Source organism: Malurus melanocephalus, unplaced genomic scaffold, assembly GCF_030028575.1.
Source record: "Malurus melanocephalus ecotype Western Australia unplaced genomic scaffold, MMel_1.1 scaffold_240, whole genome shotgun sequence".
NCBI classification, from domain to species: domain Eukaryota; kingdom Metazoa; phylum Chordata; class Aves; order Passeriformes; family Maluridae; genus Malurus; species Malurus melanocephalus.
The window spans coordinates 249,901-270,087 of record NW_026623472.1 but is presented as its reverse complement, the minus strand read 5'-3'; the positions used below and the strand labels follow the sequence as shown (position 1 = coordinate 270,087).

At 41.6% G+C, this 20,187-nt stretch overlaps 1 protein-coding gene across 3 annotated transcripts in view; it reads right to left on the bottom strand.

Moving 5' to 3' along the window:
- Positions 1-14,689, bottom strand: part of GBF1 (golgi brefeldin A resistant guanine nucleotide exchange factor 1) — a 103,106-nt gene extending 88,417 nt beyond the window's left edge. For all 3 annotated transcript variants that reach the window (XM_057375142.1, XM_057375140.1, XM_057375141.1), the window contains exons 1-3: positions 14,456-14,689; positions 8,840-8,945; positions 7,422-7,488 (exon numbers count right to left, since the gene is read on the bottom strand). In XM_057375142.1, the coding sequence (XP_057231125.1) occupies positions 7,422-7,488; positions 8,840-8,945; positions 14,456-14,463 (181 nt within the window). In that variant the 5' untranslated portion in view covers positions 14,464-14,689. The remainder of the gene's footprint in view (positions 1-7,421; positions 7,489-8,839; positions 8,946-14,455) is intronic.
- Positions 14,690-20,187: the final 5,498 nt, after the last annotated feature.

The window sequence follows — 20,187 nt, the reverse complement described above, 5'->3', positions numbered from 1 at the left end:
CAAGCATAAACGGAAAATAACTAATCAGCAATAGTTTATTCTACAACACTTAGCTAACAAGCTAGATACAGTTTCCTTAAAATGAAAAAGCTCTTGCAAGTTTACCTCAAATGGGCAAGCCACCAAGTACACATTTCTCACTATCAACATTCTCTAACCAATCAATCTGATATTTTAATAACAATGCTGTCCATTAGTCTGTTTTTACACTTACYCTTTAATCCCTGCCATTCTATCTCTTTTCTTACTTACTCCTTTCYTTCCATACTAATTATTGAGAGGAGCAGCACTTTTATCAGATACCTGCACTATTTTTGAAGAATAGGACAATTTGCCCAATTGCATCTTCCTTCAAACCTCTCCTTCAAACTCACATCTTGGTATAAACTGTATTAGGAATCAGCCATCAACAGCCTGTTCGAAGGACAAATGGAGGTAATCATTAAGAAAAGCCCTCAAGTGTTTAATAGCTTTGTATACTTAATGATTTCTCTYTGTTGCTACCCTCTTAAGCTAGACTCTGAAATAAGGAATACTTCAATATGCTTCTTGTGTGTGCATAATCAACACTTCTTGACACTTCTATTACATATTTTGCAACTATATAAATATGGACCAGCATTTTTTGACACAAGTTACTGTTTCTTTGAAGTAAATTACCTTCGCATCAATATTTTTAACAGGTTGTTAACAACAATTGAGTGAGGAGAGAAGACAGGTAAAAGAAGGAAAGTGACAGAACAGAAGTGCAATATACCTAATAAAATACTAATAGAATTAAGCAATTTCATGTACACTCCCACTTCTAGAGGGTTTTTACTATAACGCAAATAGCCTTAAGGTCTCTTAATTGGGCACAATTCCTTTCCACTACTCTTGACCAAAACACAAAAAACTCAATATAAAATCTCCGTGGCTGACTTAAGAGGAATGTTATGGAGCATCTGGTACTGCCTGTCCACCAAATCAAACTGCAATTTATTGCCCCCTAACATACATACATTAAGCCATTTCCTTTATGGCTCCACTTCACAGAAGCAGTAACCGAAGGAAATAATGGAGTCCTCAACAAGTGGGAAAGTAATTGCTCAACAAGCGTGGAACAAGAGAGAGTCAGTTGCACACCAGGCACATGTGGCAACTCTTCAGAGACCAGCCCTGCAGTAGTAACAGAAGGCTGGTGTTACAGAACAAGCCCACTGTGGGAACTCTTCCAAACAACATTCAGGAGTGCTTGTCCATCTAAATCCTTGGGTCCTTAAGGATTAGGGGTCAGGAAACAATTCTTTCCAACAGCACCACCTCCTGCCTGTACCTGCCAGTCATTAGCCAGGCATACAAGGAAGACCTTTAAGCTCCAAGCTCTAGTGTTAAACTGCAGTCGAACAACTGTACTGAAAGAATGCTTAAGTGATATCACAAAGGTTGTGGTGCTGAACTGCATAAGGGACTCTAGGAGACATGCAGAAATAGTTAGTGTGAAGACCACCTTACTGGGCTGGCTGGGTTTTATTGCTCTAGATATTGTGAGACTCACTCCACTTCTTTCAATTTTGTTCATTAAGTTTCTTACTACTCAGAAACAAAAAAGAAGATTAACACAAGAGCTAAAAATTTCTCAAATTAAGGATGCTACACAATCATAGTTTATCCCTTTTTGTCCATTCAGTGTTRTAAATGTCTCAGTTGCAATCTTCTCCTTCTCGGGAGCTCTAATTTCATTCAGTAACCTGTGCTGAACGGCTCAATGTACAATTCAACAGAATCAATCAGAGCTCAGAGCRACAGCCTTCATACCTGACTCCTCATACACTGCATAAATGCTGTCCTGCACACAACAGAAAAGCCTTGAAAAAGGTTATGGTGCTTGTCTTGGTGCATCTGTAAGTCATTCTTCATCAAGGACATTCCTCCTCTTTCCTTTATACAGAAAATAAACGAAATCTTAAGTGYGATTATGACAACTCTCATGTTCGTTTTGGGTTTGAGAAGTTCACATCCCAGTTGTGGCGCAGCTACCATTGCTAGAGCACATCAGTGTCACTCCAGRAAAACCACTTAGAAAGTAAAGCACAAAGTTAGCAAAGATCTGGGAAAAGTCTTGATTTATTATTTCTCCAAGAAAACACCAAGAAAGCCTATGCCAAAAATGTAAGTAGAAGCATATATCCTGAGGAAGGTTCAAAGACTTCAGCCATAAGACAGTGATTTGATTCATTTGATGCTACAGTGAGATTAAAAAGTCTAATCTCACTCAAAAGGAGTATCTGGAACTACCTGCAGCTTCAAAGCAAAAACACAGCATTGGTTTACATTCTCTGTGCACTTCAGTGGATGCCTGCATTCATTTAGACTAGAAACTCACTTTTAAAATGACAATTTTTACTGTATTGTCTGAACACAGTTGGCAAAAATTAAGTCTGGGTTCAACCCACAAGCAAAGCATCAAATTTAAGTTGTCACCTTAATATYAATATTTCTTATAGTAAGAAGATAACACAAAATATGAAGAGAAACAAATTTCCACTTCTGTACATAGTATTAGGTCATTCAATATAGACTAGAATTGTATTTCCACCCATTAAACAGAGTGAGGTCAAGTTAAACCTAYAGAAGAAACCTTATTCTATCAGTTTCCTAACCTTTCTTATACCCTTTCCATTCTTTTTAAAAAAATTCATAGAGAATGCAACAAAAGCTAAATGTTAGCCTGAATTGCTTGTATTCCAAAATATCAAGTTAACATGTATGAATACCTGTTATTAAAAAAAATTCCTTTCATTTTTTTGAGTTAATCACAAGAACAAACATGATCTGAGATCAGTGAATGTTCTAGATCTTTTATAGAAGCCAATATGGAACAGGAAAAAAAGGGGGGGTTTCTAATGCCTGATCTAGACAACATTTCTATCCTTCAATGCAAACAATGGGAGAAACATCACAGCTCACAGCATATCATGTTTGTTATTTGCCAGTAGGTCCAAGCATTTCCAGCAGAAACTCAAGATCTAAATAATAAATACAGGATTGGTGTTACGTGCAAAGCAACAAAAATCACAGAACTTTACAAATCACATATTCATATAGTCTAATTTCTACACTTCTATATAAAAAAAAACCCAAATAGTTTTYCTGATTTCTTAACTTAAATTAACATCTCATATTCTATTCAATAGTACTTRAATAACATTGAGAAGAGGCCACATATTTATATTTACTACCACTTTACTACTTCTTAAAACTAGATCCTTCAGAAAAAGTTCAGGCATTAATCCAAAAGCAGAACAAAATTCCTGCAACTGCCAGATTTTCTCCAAAAACAGAGTTTCCAGAGCTCAAACAGAAGAAAATGAGTGTGCAATCAAGTCCACATACCAGAAAACTGATGGCTACCCTAACAAGTATATTAAGTCAGTACACTGGGCAAAGGTTCTCTTATGGTTACAGTCATTTGACCTTTAGCCAGCTCTTAATGCCCCAGCCAACCCTCTAAAGATGGAGATTTGCAGCAGCTTCTCGTCTGAAATAAGCCATGAACAGATTCTTCTGAACCCACTGTACAAGCATTCATTTAAAATGTCATGAATGTGCATGAAATCAGAGTGCTTCTAACAGCTTACTTTGCAGCTTCTGTTTAAATGCACTAACTCTGAACCACCAGAGGATAAAAGGACTCAAACCTTGTAGGCTGGCACTCATGGACCTAAAATATACACAAGCACCTCTTCACAGGTGTGTTTACCTAGTTTAAACCTTATTTAAATAGACTCTCGATGCACACACTTTCCACAAACACCTGCTTCTCCCACTGCAGTCATGACTTGTACAAGGCAGCTGTATTCAGTCATTCCTGTCGTAAAGCCATCCTACACACCAGAATGCAGCACTTCAGGCATGAAAATCCCAGTTACTGACTCATTGCCCTGGTCAGAGCAAAGCACAAATTCTGCAATGAGAAGARTGACTACAGAAGTATCTGCTCCCACCTCTACATCATACCAGAATGGTCTGAAGACTTCAACACCTAGAGAAGGATTTAAAGAAACGCAATCTTCATGAAATCATGGGAAAGCAGGCTTATAATTAATTAATATTTCCAGCTATTTGTGGTTATAAAACCATTCTCTGGTGACCTAGAGAGCATCCTAAGTTGGAACCACTCATGAAAGAGACAATGCTCAGTTATCACTGGATGTTAAAAAGAAGCTTCCTTTTGTTGACCTAAATCCATAACAAAACTGACAAAATGAACAAATATTTCAACATCCAGACATATTTTTCAGGGTACTCAGCTCACTTGAAAGAGCAGTGAAATGTAAGAGTAAGAGTGGCCCTAGATCCAAACTTGTATCAATACAGATTTTCCTCAGCTTTAAAACAACCTTTGAAGACGTAGTTGTATTTCAACTTMGCATGCATGGACAAAGCTTGATTGCCACTGCCTCCATATGGTCATAATTCAGGACACTGACTTAGGCTTTTTCTAAGCACTAGAAACTTCAAACTTAAGCTTGCTGTGCTCATCTTAGTGTAGCAAGCATTCAGCTAATAAATTTATCTTAGATTAACTAATGCATCACCCAAGACAACAGAACCTCTATGCTTAATTTCTGTTTCTCAGGAAACTCATATCAATAGTAACTAAAATGCATGCATCCCATAAAAGTGTTAAAATGGCATCCAATAAATCCAGTGACAGTGGATCAGAGCAGACATGCTGTTCATTTCCAAATTATTAAACTCTTTTTACAAATCTACATAAATTAAGTCTCTCTATCAGAATTTCAAAGAGAAGCTTCATTCTATATAATTCAGATTCAAGGCCCTTAGCTAGGTATGCTGACCTGTAGAAGTTACTCTTACCATAACCATGGACTGCTCCGGCTGAGCAATGCTTGTTCTCTATATGCTTCCTCCAAGAGTACCCATAGATGTTACAACAGGATAGGATACCATACCTAGTTGCAGGCAAGCTTTCCAGTATGTAATTTAGTTACTCTTGAGCAATACTTTGAAACAGSAATGTTTAGCTGCTGGGGGCATACTGTGCATCTTTATACCCTTGACCAGGGTATCTCAGCATCACAGCCATGACAGAGTTAATACCCACTAGCTCAGAGGAGAACAAAAGGTACTCCACTGCAACATGCCTAACATTTACATTGCCTCTCTTTGCTCATTAAACAGGTTTTGGTTAAATAATGAACAAACTGTATTACAGACTCCGATGAGAATTCCAAAATTATAAATCAACTGGTAAAGCCCAGAGGAGAATGAAGGGAGTGGGAGGGAAGGAAGGATAATATTGACTAATATAAAGGGCGCAGCTTGACAGTGGATATTCCTGCCACACCTGATCAAACATGCTCCATGGGGGAGGGGAAGAGAGGGAGAGAGCAAGAGGGGAGATGGGACAAGGCAGCCTGAAATTTGCATCCGGAACAGATTAAAATGGGTTCTTGGGGGATTGAGAAAATACATAATATATATTACTATAAATGCAAAATTGTACTAAAAGCTAACTCAAATGTCAAAGATTACAGCTTGAATAAATTTAAATATAAAAGCAATGTGTTTCCATGAGCTAATGAAAGAGACATGAAAAGAAGTCTAGGGGAAAAAGAAATCACAAAAAAAMCCCTATGCTGGGGACAGGACTTCTGGCTGCCTGGAAGATGATGCAGGAGACTATCATTCAAAGCATTGCTTTGGAACAAGACCATGTCTAAAATGGAAAGAAAATGGAGCACAGCAATGAAGTCCTATCTCAACACACCAGTYAGTAAATAGCAGGTGCTGAAGCTGAAATTAGCTGTATAAAAGAATCCCATGTAGTCAAACCAACACACTATTATCACCATATATAAGCCATTACTATCTCAGCAGGAACCACACTTACATGATGACTAACACAAAGGGAGTCTCTGAATCTCTCAGTACATTAAACTTGACTTTCTCTAACATAAGCAGATAGTGAACTTGCATTTCTTCCCCAACAAGTCAACAGCACATTGTATCTAGCTGCTCTAGATAAATGGCCAGTTCCTGACATTTACTTATACTGCATTTATTTGAGCATCTTGACATTCCCTGCTCTTGTTGATGAGAAGAGATATTTGCAATAATGGCAAAGAACTTCAGGAGGCTTATTTCAAAGAAAATTTTATCTCATAGAAGGGAGAAAAGGAAAATTTCCTCCCAAAACACTTTTAGTGACTGCACGCCTATCTTATAGAAGGCAAATGAGCTCACAAAAAGCCCCACAAATCCAGACTGCCACATAGTCCAGGTACAAGCACAACATCCAGAACAAAGATTGTATCCAGAAATGCGAGATGTTCAGGAGTTCCCTAAGATGTCATGATGTGACAGAAAAATCCTGCTTACAACTCCAGRAAGTTAACCTGGCAAAGAAAAACAAAGCATTACACTTACAGGCAAATACAAAAGAGGAAGGAAGCACCTCTTGTCATCACTTGGAAAGAGCTCTACCATACTTCTAGGGAACACAATTTTTATGGGATTCCAGACTCAGCACTGATGCAAAAATGAGCATACTTCACAGTTAGAAATGCAAAAAGTCCATCTCAAACTACAGTTGAGTGCAGTTCTGAACACTCATTGTAATACATGGACCAGAAATAAAGTTTACTTTCAAATACTACAATCAGTAAGAGAAATCTTGGGAAGAACATGCAGAGTGCTGTAGGTAGTTTAGGATTAGCTTCACCTCCAGACTCTCAACATATACTTAGSTTACACTTAAACAATCACTCCTGGAACTACAAAACCAGAAGATGTTGGCGGAAGAGGAGAAAGGTTATGAAAAAACACATGGTCAGAACACATAGAACAATCTTATGTTCTACTTCTGTAAATAATATAGATTTCCAGTTTCTTTCAGAGCAGGTGATCACAAACTCTTTCATTTAAAATCCAAGAGACCCAAACAGAGGTCTGTGCTTCACTCATTATATGATAACACATGATGAAAGCTAACAAACCAAAGAAAGTTAGGAAAAAACAGATGGAAAACCACTTTCCAAGCAGATTTTTTTTCCATTATTCAACATCAGAAAGCATAAACAAAACACAAAAAAGTTATGCATGATAATACACCAGATTCCAGATACTACTACAAGCTTCAGTATATCAAAGAAATGTGTGTTTATAAATATACRTGTGTGCATACACACACAGAAATATATATACATATATATCYATATAGACAGTGGCAGCAGTGGTATTTCTCTGCTAGTTTACATTGGTATTACTTGTCTGAAAGTGTATGTGTATTTCCTCTTTTCTTGTTCTTCAATAATGACTTCTGAATAGTAAATAAGACAAATAAGTACACCTGTACATTTATTTGCACATACCCCAGCAGGTCCACATACCTGCTGATTTCTGTGGAAGCTTACCTGTTATATTATTCAGCACTTCTTTTAAATGGCTAAAGCTATGCAGCAGGGGATCCCTTTCTTCATCCTATAGGTTATATATAAAAAGCAACTAATTAATGAGGCAAGCAGATTGCTGAAGGTAATCTAAATAATGGTCTTAAAGACTTCACCATCATATTCACAGAAGTACTGTGATTTGAGTTTATCAATGTCAGCATGTTTATAACATCAAATCCAAGAGAAGCATTTTTATTTTCCTGCCAGTGCTCCCCAATATCATACAGCTCAAATGTCAAAGCATAGGTCCAAGACTGGTTTGGTTTTATTGTCCTTAGAAGTATTTTTGATTAGCCTTCTGCTGTTCAATAAATTTCACTGCAAATCTAACTCATACCATATTGAAATGGCTCATCTGGATTTGCTATAATGTTAATCTATGCAGATTGTAATGGGAACAGAAACACAATGACATTTTATGCCATTAAAATAACTTGAAGAAAGAATCACAGTGCAGTATTTAGATGAATTAGCTGCATCCTTTAGCCTTTGTCTATTTTTATGATATTAAAATAAGGAGAAGCAGCAGTTCCTCCAAACTGAGTGCAGCCGCACCCACACCTCGGACRGAGAGGCCATGAGCTCTAATGAAGAACTGCCTGTCAGAAAGAAAAAGGGCCCTGCCCTTTGACAAACTGAAACCACTTGTGCTGGATGACAGCCATCTGCTATTCATGTGACATTCCGAAGTGCAGCACTGATACAATGTGCCACATACACACATTTACACTGAGGCAGCCATAAACTCACCAATGCATGGTTAGACTAGGAAACATTGTACTTAGGGTTTTTACCAAAGCAGGTTTGAAACTACTGAAAGGTTTTAGCCAGCAATACAGATAGCAGCAACAAAACAGCTGAAAATAGATACTATGCCATGTGCAAAATTTAAATATACATATTTATAAAAATATATATATATAAAATATATATATATATAAAATATATATATGTTTATATATAATTACTTCCCTAATTTTTATTTCATGGCTTTCACAATGAAGGTTATCTTCTCTAAAAGGGTACAAAAGATACATACAAACATTGCGCTCAATAAAATATCACCATACATTCAAATTCCCAGACATCCCAGGAAATAAAAGTCTAAATGAGACGATTCTCACATGGAATACAATGTAGGGTTTTTGTATTTACAGGATAAAAAGGTAGAAGACTTCCAGCTTTGTAGCTTTTACAGTCACTGGCACATGAGAAGCCAAAACCAACATAAACAATGTAGAAAGTTATTTGAACTTTACTTACCAAAGTACTATAACGAGTGCTACAAAAAACTGAACTGACTTTTCCAAAGTCAGACGGTTTCTGCCACAGGTATTTCAACCTGCTGCTACAGAYAGCAACAGTTCAAGGTAACTTACCAGATGTGTGTGAGTGCTCCATCGGGCATTACGCTTTATGGCTCCCACCACCGCGTTGATTTCACCTTGTACAATGTAAATGTTCCTATCCACCATCCTGACAATTCTGAAAACRAAGATAATTCAAATTAATCTCTAGCCTCTCAGAGCAATTGTCTTCTACTGATGAAATAAAATTGACCCTAATTAAGAGAAAGTCTTTCTGCAGTGATACTAGAAACTCTTTCAGATTTYTGTGCACACAAAATACAAGTTATCACATATAACAAATATAAGTATTTCATCAAAAGAAAAACACTTTTCCATAGTGTGTTTTCAAAACCATGAGAGCAATTAGTTCTAACAGCACATTTGTAATGCAAGAGATCACTTTGCCAAGGCACATTSCTCGTTTTTTTCTAGTCTATGTAAGTTAACAAAAGGATAAAGTGTTGGGTACCAGGACAGACATCCACAACAGTRCAATAACACACATAYACCTCCAGCACTTATGCAAATTCCMACAGCCCTRCACRGAACACAAAGCTAACCTTGTACTCTCTTAAATAAGCACCAGTGGGTTGAATAAGCTGGCTAGAGCAAACCTCTTTGGGACTTAAAATGTTGACAAATAAAAGTAATTTGCAACAGATGTTGATCTTATACTTGGGCCCCAACAATGCTTTCAAGAAAGCAAGAAAGTAAAAAAGATATGACTAAGACCCCACACAGAAAGGAGCAAAACTAGAGACAAAACTCGATGGAACACAGGGAGAAAAAGTGAGAAACTTAAAGGCAGAYGTTAACTCTCCTGAAGTCTGAGCTCTTTCAGGAAAAAAAAAAACTTAAATTGATGCACCCAGAAAGAGGCAGAAGAGGGGAAAAGAAATATTTATAATGGTCTGARAAAAAGAAAATGAAATGAAAAGTGAATTACTATGGGACTCTTCTCTTTATACTAGCTGTAGCCCAGACACAGTCAAGCATAAAGAATAAGAACGAAAGGGAATGGACAGACACAAATATTTATAAATAATAAACAAGACTTAAAAAGAGGCCAAAGAGTCAGACGACACCATGCCTGTAAATGAGAAAGATTTAGTGAAATGACAGCCAAATAATGAGACTTTTTCAGAATGAAAGGAAAATGAGGACACCAGCTTGAAATCACAACAGGTCATCCACAACAGGTTGAAACCACAACAGGTCATCATTACAGGGAAGTAAAAGATTGGAAACAGGTGAGACCTTGATCACRCCGCTTTAAATCTGACAGGCTCATTTAAAGGACTCAGCTGGGAAGGAGAGGCAGGGGGTAATAAAACAGAGAATACGAGAAGCACTCTTGCCTATGTAGCGAAAGCTAAGCTGGAAGGAAATTATTTTGGTGGATTAACCAAGAACTCAGAAAGACGACAGAAATTTCAGAACRTACATCCTGGATCTGTCAGGCTTCATGTTAACTAACATGTCTGAACTATCAACAACGCTTCAAATACACAAATATCSTCTGAATGAAAGAGACTAATTTGCTTCAGGACTGCATAAATAATGGGAAGAAAGCAAAGTATTATAAAAAGATACCTTATTAAAGGACAGCATCAGATTTGTTGCWTTGGTTTTTAGGTGTTTGCAAAACAATGAACAATCTTATGGCAAAGTTGTTTATTTCATTAAATTAATTACGCAGAATGGTATTCCCAGGTGTAAGACAATAATTTAGGGGCAAAGACAAAAGTATTTTTAAGAACAGTCATAATAGACAAATAGAACTTCTAAATAATTTGCTTGTGTCCGGAAGAACAAAGTTTTATATCCTTCCTCCACAGCTGTATATAAGAAAAGCACCAAATACACTTCCTACTCATGTGGCCAAAGCTTGACAGATGTTCCCATCCTCAGTGGTAAAATAATCAATATATTATTCATATGATTGCATTGAAATACCATTGATCACATTTTTTCCTATTTCACTTTGTTGTCTTTGTTTTAGTCCAAGGCATGAATGGGATATTTCTCCTTCATGTAAAATTCCTTGCTTATTTATTTTTTCTTTCAGTAATTCCATTGTTTTCCATATTTTTACACAGGCAGTTTCAGGGCTCAAGACTCTGGTCCACAGAAGTACTTCTGAGGAAATTCTTTATACATTTATATTTGTCAAACCTAAGTTTTTCTTGTCTGCACTGCCACAACAGTATTAAACATGTAMACGGTGTAGCACCATTCAAGGCATTTAGCAAAGTGACATGGAAACACTATTTCAAAAACCATACCGACTGCAAACCTTGCACATACGTAGATACTCCATAGTTTTAAAAAAATTTRAGTCATGCCAAAGCTTAAATGCTCTTCTGCATAGTACTGAATCTGCTTTTAAGATTCCTATTTTTTCTCTATTTTTAACGTAAAATAATTAAGATKAAAAAGTTTGTTAAACTCAGTGTTTCCTGAATGGAGGAGACATAAAATGCCCAGCTAACTGCAAGTGACAAAATATGATGAAAATGGACAAAAACCTCCAATACATACCTTTTCCTTTTAATCTGATTCTTTCAAGTAAGGGTGCAAAAAAATCCTTGTTGCTTGACAGGGTTCTCCTGACATACTAAAACACTGCAAAACTTAAGGGGCTATTTCACTGGTAACTACCAGAGAAGACTCAATGAAAATGCACTCCTTTCCTCACTGCAGACTCCATTAAATATAACTTCATTCAAAAGTATAAAATTGACTTCATGCATGACAGCAAACTCACTGGACCAGTGCAACTCATACAGCYTATCATGCTGGAGATGCAAATTCACACTCAGACCTCTGAACGTCAGACACAACAGCTCTCTTCCCCACCAACACTGGGTAGAGATGGAAAAAAAATACGACTCTTTATTTAAGCTTGCAGCTAACCAAGCAATAGCATGCACACATTGCAAAGAAAACCACAAAGTCACACAACCTCACTTACACAAAGGACCTTTGCAACTTTGTGCTGGAGAAGGAAACAGAAAACTACWGAGTAAGCAAGAAAAGCCAGACAACTATTTTCAGAGAGATGCACCTTGTAAGCTAAACCCACCAAAAGCATCATCCATCCCCATAAAAATTTAAAAGTTCATCTCAAGTGATGGATAGAGCTTCACTAAACTCCAAACTTCCCAAAGGCTAGCCCTTTTAAACCTTAGGTAACTTTGGTATGTGTTCCTTCAACTTTATCATCACCACAAGTAACAAGCGATCACTTTAGAGCTCAGTATAGATGTCCTATATCAAAAGAAGTTTTAAGATTGAAATGCATGCTCTGAAGCAGAAGAGAAAAAAAGTTACAGATTTACCAGACCAGCACTGAATGATCAGCTGGGTTTACAAGTGCATGGTGGGAGTCAAGCAAACCACTAGGTGTTTGTCCAACTTCAAAAAAAAAAATAACATGAATTCAGGCTTAATGTTACAAAGGTATGGTCTGAAGAACAGGATATTTTAAAACTGCTGGTTGAACAGATTAAYAGAACTAATATTGAGGGTCATTAAAAAATTCAAAACTACCTCCCTAGCAGTTTCAARACCTCTTAACCTCAGATCAAGAATAAATACCTTCTTGTAAACAATCCTTTAATCAAACACAAAAAAATAGCGAAYTCAATACAGACACAAATGGATTCAGTTCTGGGGTCTTAAGTTAGGGAAACGAAAGAAAAAAGGAAAGGTACCTACTAAATTTCAAACACTTTTCAGCTCCTTAACCCTTCAGTTAGTTGTACATAAACTCCTGTTTCTTTGTTGAGACAGGTACATACATCTGCTTAAAACTGCAGACTAGTGCTCAGATATGCTCCTGCACAGAAGTTCAACAGGCAACACAGTGAAAATGACAGCTCCAAACCAGGGACATAAGGAGCCCAGGCCACCACGARAAAAAGGAAGGCTGTTAACATTTGCAACCTCACTGATAACAGCATTGGGAACACTAAGTGGGAAAAGGTCGATGCCTAATCATGTCATAAAAGAACAAAACCTCACATTCATAACCTTCTCAAAAATTTTAATGGTGTTCTATGGGCAATAATTATCACTATCCTGAGACTTAAGAAATAGCATCACATGTAAAATCTTCATCTAAAAACACTGATAAGATTTACACCTGCAAATGTTATTTCACATATGCACTGAATACTCTGTTTCTCAACCTTGGAACATGTTACCCTGCACATCCTAATGCACAGGAACTCAAATGATTTCTAAGTACTACCATAGGAAGTCTTCAGTACAGTTTTAAGAAACACTCCCTCATCTGCAGCAAARTATCTGCAATTCTTCTGGAAACAAGCAAGAGTTAGCATTAGAAGCAATAAGGTCTGGCAGACTTCCATCRAGTCACTTCTTCCTACCATTAACTTCAGCCTTCAGCTATGGCAACCAATTCAAATACCGTGAAACTACTCCAATAAACAGCAGCAATGAAAAACAACATAACCACAGCACAGAAAGGTAGTATTCCAAAGTAAGCTTCTGTTGACCTAAATTTTCACTGTTTATGACAATGCTGCAATAATCTACATAGTCTCTGACCCAGATATGGCCACCAGAATTCTGATACAATACACTACTACCAAAACAGAATGCACAACCACAAATCACAAACAACTCCTGCCTATCTTACAGCTAGTTAGGTTTCCCAGAAGGCCAACTGACAATGAAAAAACACCCTCCTCCTAAGCCTCACATCAAAGGTACATGAACCTCCACAGAGAAATTTAACTTTCCTGAGTTTTTCAAGTAGTAACTGTTCTGCAATAAGCATCACAGGCTGCAAAGGTTCAGAGAAGTCAGGATGTTTTTCCAAAGGCTAGCTCCTAATGCCTGGACAAAAAAGATATAAAACAAGAATGYATAAGTTTGGAAAGGAACTGTGCAGTCCAGTGATGACAGAATTCTGGGCAATTAAGAATGCCCTTTAACAGATAAGCAGCCACAACATGGTATGGGTGTCATGTCAKAAAGGGAGAAAGGGACAAGCCTCTMTGCAAGCCTTCACATTCAGCTAMAACAGTGAGATTAGGCCTGGGAATCAAGAAGAGAAAGAAAGGCAACTTACATTTACCTGTCAAGACTGCATAATGAAAATGAAACCTAAGAGAGAGGCGTTTTTTCTCTTCATACTGTTGAAACTATGAAACATGCCACCAGATGAGAGCATAAGATAYAAGCTAAGTGAGCTGTGAGCTTTTCCCCTGCAACAGCCATGGAGCTGACCATATGCCGGGAAAGCCTGTTTCCACTGATTTTAGGCAACAAGCCACCGTGGCGCACGGGGAGCGGATGCCTGTGCAGGTGCAGCGCCCGTCCCGCACCTCTCTCCGGTGCRGCCGCCAGCCCTGACCCCGCTCCTCTCCGACAGCCCGCGGGGGTCGTTGCCAGGCAGGCSCTGCGGCCCCCGCCCCGTGGGCATCGTCACGCGTGTGGGTCCCGGCCCGGGCCGGAGGAGCGGCTGCCGCCCCTACCCCCGCCCGGCCTCCGGGGCTGCCCCGGTCCCGATCCCGCCCCGCGCTGGCCCCGCACGGTTCCCCCGCCGCCGCTTCCCTCCCGCCCACCCCCACGTCGCGACAGTATCGCGACAGACGATCGCTGCCCGGCACTGACCCCCGCATCCAAAATGGCGGCACCTGCTCCCCGCGGCGACGGCCGCTTCACATAACCGGGCGGGCGGGCGGCGCCGCGGGCGGGAGGGCTCGGCCCGCCGCCTGTCCGCCCCTCCCTCCCGGCGGCGGAGTGGCGGCGGCGAGGCCGCGGAGCGCGGGGTCCGCGGGGCACGGGCAGGGATACCGGCCCCGCTCCCTCGCACTGACGTGGAAACCGGCGCACCGTAACCCGCTGCCTGGTTACTGCGCAGACGGACAGCCCGCACAGCCAACCCCTGCGCGATGCGCCGCGCAGCTCCCGCCGCACCCAATAGGARCGCGGTCTGCGACCGGAGGAGGCGGGCCCTGCGGTGACAGCGGCGGCTGGCCAATGAGAGGCGAGAGGGTAGAAGCAGCAGGGCCGCTGGCCAATGGCGGTGCGGTGCGGCGCCTGAGCGGGCGCAGCCAGGGCGGCCGGGCGGAAGCCGGCGGTGGGGTGCCTTCGCAAAGCATTGTGGGCCGCGCCGCCCCTGGCCGCTCCCGGGCCGTGAGGGCAGCGGGGCCGCCCCGAGCGGGGGGTGCGGTGTCGGTGTCGGTGTCGGTGTCAGTGCTGGGACTGCACCGCCCGGGAGGGGAGGTCGTGCCTCTCTGCCGTGCTTCTCGAGTATTTCCCAACTTGTTCCGCAGCCTCTTGCAGCTCCTCCTATGGAGCCGTTCGGGAGATGATCCCCTGCAAGCGTTCTGTTCCCTCCGAGCACCTCCTTGTATCGGAGCTCCCCGTGCACCGGACCAGGGCCTGAGGGAGCAGGGAAAAGCAACTGAACGAAGCACAGAGTGCGCTGTTACGAGACCATGTAGGACAGCACCTAGAGGAGCGTACACCGCTTCTCCCCGCTCCCCAGTCCTGCTCCCCAGTAACTCTCCTCAAGCCTGAACACAACTGATTCTTTGCTCAAATGGGGCTACAAGCCACATCCTGCAGCCTTAGTTCAACTACTCGGTAATCCTGGCAGATGGAGACCACCGTGGAGCTTAAGTGCTTATGAGGGCACTTCATTGGCCTGTTCTTTGCAGGAAAAACAATCACAGCTTTGTAGCTGTACAGTGCTTGGCAAAATGATTCTTGGTGCAGTTTCCACCTTCTCAGATGCTTTCTATGTCTATGCCCCAGTAGCAATGYTGTGTACCTTAAAGGCCTTAGTTTGTAATGGTCACTCCTTGTTTAAGCCTCTGCCCATTGAATTTGGGACAGAGGACAGAAGGTCCTTGCAGTTACCTTACAGTTTTATAGCTCTAAGATCTTCAGTCAGGTCAGCCTGGGGATCAGTTCTGGCAGATGTTAGAGTGGCCAAAGAAACCAAAAAATACCCCAAAATCTTACACTCTGTAGGGAAAACACAAATCGCTGGAGGCAAGAGAAAAGTGAAAGGGTCAAAACTATTCCTTCACTTTTAATCCCAGCTTCATCTACCACASTGTGACTAAAGGAGGACAGTTCTCAAAGGCCTAAGGGAACATCCAACAGGACTGTTCCCTGGCCAGCCAAACATAAATCTGAGGCTGACTCCAATGCCGCCCTAAAAAATGGCCAGATATCATCATGTGGCAGTACTGCCTGATGGACATTGAATGTGCCTTACACTGAAACTGCACTTTCCTCCCAGCTCTGATACCTGAAGGCCAGAGGACCTTCTTCAACTGGGCTTTACCTGGCAGTATGTAGGAAGTCTTTGGATTTGGAAGTTTAAGCTGTAATTGCATGAAGTGGCCACATTCCCAGAGATGGAACAAGAAACATGCCCCAGTGGTCTAGCCATAGGCTCAGAAGCTGTGTCCCTCCAGCCTTTGCTGCAGCCATGGTACATGCAGTTTATCTTGAATTTCTCAGCTATAGAACAGTCAAATATTCACTGAGCACAGAKTTCAAATGCCACCTAATCAATGACTGAAGGTCTGAAGAACAAGCAAATGAGTTGCTAATGCTTTCTCCTTCCCTTTTGCTCCAGCAGCTGCTAAAGCCSTGGTGGCATTTGCCAGATATTTTGAAATTCACGAGAGCTCATGTGCCACTCCATCCATCTACTTCCTGCTCTATAAAGGGGATTTCAGATGCTGGCTTTGCCACTGTGCACCTTGCAGTTCAGTCCAGGTCYGTCAAGCGTGCCTGATCTGCCAGGAAAGGTCCCCTTCCATGCCTTCTTGCTCCTTCCAGTGCCCACTGYGGAGCTCAGGCTCCCACCCAGTCAAATCTGGTGAATTGGACCCTGCTAAGGTGTTATTTACGGAAGCTTGTCACGGAGCTTGAAACCAAGCCGGGCAGGAGCCTTCTGCTTTACCCGAATGCATCTTAGTGCATTAATAAAGAGCAAACATTGCAATGTGCTTTGCATTTTTACTTATAATCCAGCACTGCATTGTCTAGAGAGAAAAACAATGTGGTATGGCCTCACAATGCCTGGGGAGGAGAGTTAACTCACACACACTACAGCACTGCATTAGTCAGCCCTCAGACAGCCCAGCAGCACCCCAGCTGCACAGAAAATCCTGCTGACATGACAGTGTGGCACCAACGTCCCCAGCTTGGCAGCAGTGGGGAGACCTGGATTGCCTGGACTGCATGATCCAGCAGTGTTTGAAGTGAGTGGTGCACAGCTGTGGGCAAGTGGGAGCACACTGCACCAAATGATCCAGGTATAGGACCAAGACACAGGATAATCCCTTGTCCCTTTATTTCCAAGATAATGCAGTAGTTCTCACATACATGGTACAATGAAACCAAAGATCAGACAGGCAGACTGTGCAAATCCCCCAGGTTCCTGCTCRGTTTTATCTTCACTGCAAAGATGCAGCTTTTCAGCAGCTTCTGTCTGGAGTATTGCTCCTTAGCCCACAAGGAGCTGCAAACTCACTGACAATCATTCCTTTAGGCCTTGCAAGGGTCAGCTCACCTGCTTTCATCTGAGACATCTGAGCAGCCAGCCCCTTGTGAAGAGCAGTGTCTTCACGTCATGCCAACTGCCTGCCTTTGGTGAGACTGTCAGAAATCCATGCTGCCAACCACCTGCACCTCTGCAATCTGCACCAACCTTGTACAGTCCATTACTCTTGCTCAGGCACTACCAGTTCGTGGTAGTCTTCAGAGCACAGACATCARACCCAGAGGCACTTGTAACACAGTTTTCCAGTGGGTTAAGTAGTCTGAGAGAGATTAAACTTCTTCCCCCACTCTTAGAYGCTTTTGCTGTTTCTCAGTGGCTTAGTAAGGTCTCCAAAAAAAGGGCAGAAAGAGGGAGTTGTCTCAGAAGATACAAGCAGTTGTCATGGCTAGAAACTATGTGCAGCCACTGTCCCCAGGCTAAGCATCCCAAAACCACTACTGAACATGTGCAGAACGCAGTGTTTCTAAGCAGCTGCTCCTTTCCTCAGGTAGAGGTTAGCCCAAAGCCYGCTGAAGCCTCTCCAAAGGAAAATCGGTTTGCTGCATCTGGCACAATCTGAACCCAGATCAGGACCTACAACTGAAGCAAGAGAGCTGCTTTTGCAGAAACAATTGGAAGTATTAAAACCCTTCTCTGGAAATGACACAAACTATTAAAAACTGTACAAACTATACAAAGTGCAATATTAAAGCTTCAGAGCAGACTCCAAAATCTAAAATACCCTGCCAGCTGTTCAACATAGACTGTGTCTCCAGAACACTCTTGCACTTCCCAGTGACATCAAACTCCCTCAGTGAACTTCCCAATGTAATGTTTTCATTGTTTCTTTGTGGCCAAGGCAAGCCATGCCTTTTTGGCAGGAGCGAGCCAGGCTCAGTTAGTCATATCTTTGTTACTTCTTGGCTGGACTTCAGCTACGTGATACACCTGGGCATGAAGCCCATAGTGCTTGTCAAATACCAACAAGAAGAGCATGTTGCAGTGGAAGCCCTGGCTGCCACAAGTGCATCAAACCTACCCTCTGCTCCCTAGGCCGCCTTTTGGCATGAAAGCCAAGCCAAATTCAAGCTTGAATCCTGATCTTTAAGGAATTTGATGGCATGGACCCAGCATGGCTAAAAGATCAGTTAAGACACAAAGGTGGAAACTGTGATCATCAACAACTCCACCACTTCCAAGAGCAGTGGACTCATCCRGCATGAGGACCATATTGGCTTGTGACAGAGACAGGGTCTTCTCTAAGAACAAACTCTTCCCAACTGGTGGAAAAGGAAGGGTGTCTAAGATGCTGAGTAATTCCCTTCTTTTGCATATCCTATTTCTCTGCCAAGACATGAATCAGGGTCGCTCTTGGTTTAGTTTGCTTTTTATTTTTTTTTAATTATTTTTTATTTTATATAAAAGAGCAACATTGGTCTCCTGAAGCCATGTGAAGTTCTTGGTCTCTTCCCCAGCTATGAATTCCCCCCCTGTCCAGACAAGAGGCACTACAGCTAAGAAATCTTGGCACTAATCAACAATATCTACATTTCAATGACAAGCACTAGAGCCCTCCTTCCCAAAGAGACCCTTCAGGGGTCAGTCCTGCAGTTGCATTGAGGATGCCTCAATGAGAGACTCCTTCTACAGGTCCCTGAATGGTCTAATCCAGCAGAATTTGCACAGTACTCCACAGGGAACCAACTTGTGACATAGTGCCCAAGGGAAACAGCTAAAAATACATTTGTTTCATTATTACTTGTAAGTGTAAGCATAAACTGTACCTGCTGCAGGCTACTGATGGTGAAAGGTTTGGAGGGAGAGGGAGGCAACTGACAATAAGGTCCCTTCATTGCTGCAGACCTTGTGCAGGGTTTTCAGCTTCCCTGAGGCATGTGGTGATAGAGACAGACTGCCCCGTGGAAAGTGCTAGTGCTGTTATACTGTGTTTGCTTCTCTCGATGGAGACAAACCTATGCTGGGGTGGATTAAAATCTGAGCTAGAAACAGATGTGGTCTAGCTTGCTGTCATTTTTGGCAGGCAAAAGAGCARTAAGGCAAATACAAGCCCCAGATCATTACTATTAAAAAACCATGGTAATTTATTGCAAGTGTGTCAACATTGTGATTCCTTTTAAACTCCCTGTGTTTCTACTGAATTAATGTGTTAGTGCATGTTTTTGAACTGTAATCCATAATGCCCCGGTATACTTAACCTCTTTTTACATCCTGTGTTGCTTTGTGTGCATTTGTCTTCCCATACATATCTATATGTCATGTTATGCGTTTATCAGGCTCCATAAATATGGCTGGTAAATCATTCAGGGTTAAAATTCACTACTACTCTCACAACATTATTTCCTAATCTTTAAAATATGTCAGTGGAAGAGCTTGAGGGTGACCTTTGACATCATAAATTGTAGAGCAGGTTGACATGGGAATGACCTCAAGAAAATCAGACCCTAGAATCACACATCGAGCTCCATAAGAGCCTGACAGGGATAAACCTCTCCCCTGGGCTTCCAGGGTAGGACAGAAAGGCTAAGCCCGGCTTCTACAAACTTCTCCCTGTAAGCACTGGGAGAGAGGAGATCTATTTGGTTGGAGTAAAATGTGTGTGCCAACTTGTGTGTTCAAGGCTTGCTATAGCAGGAACAAGCATTTGGGGACATTTCAGGGAGCGATGCACCCTGCACTCCTGCACCGGGATTTTGTCGTGAACTTTAGTAGGAGCCAGGCTGAATCCTAAACTACGAGCACCATTTGGGCTCCAAAAGACCTATCAGTGGGCAGCAGTGCGGTGTTTCACGCACAGCCGGCAGCCTCCGTGTCCCGG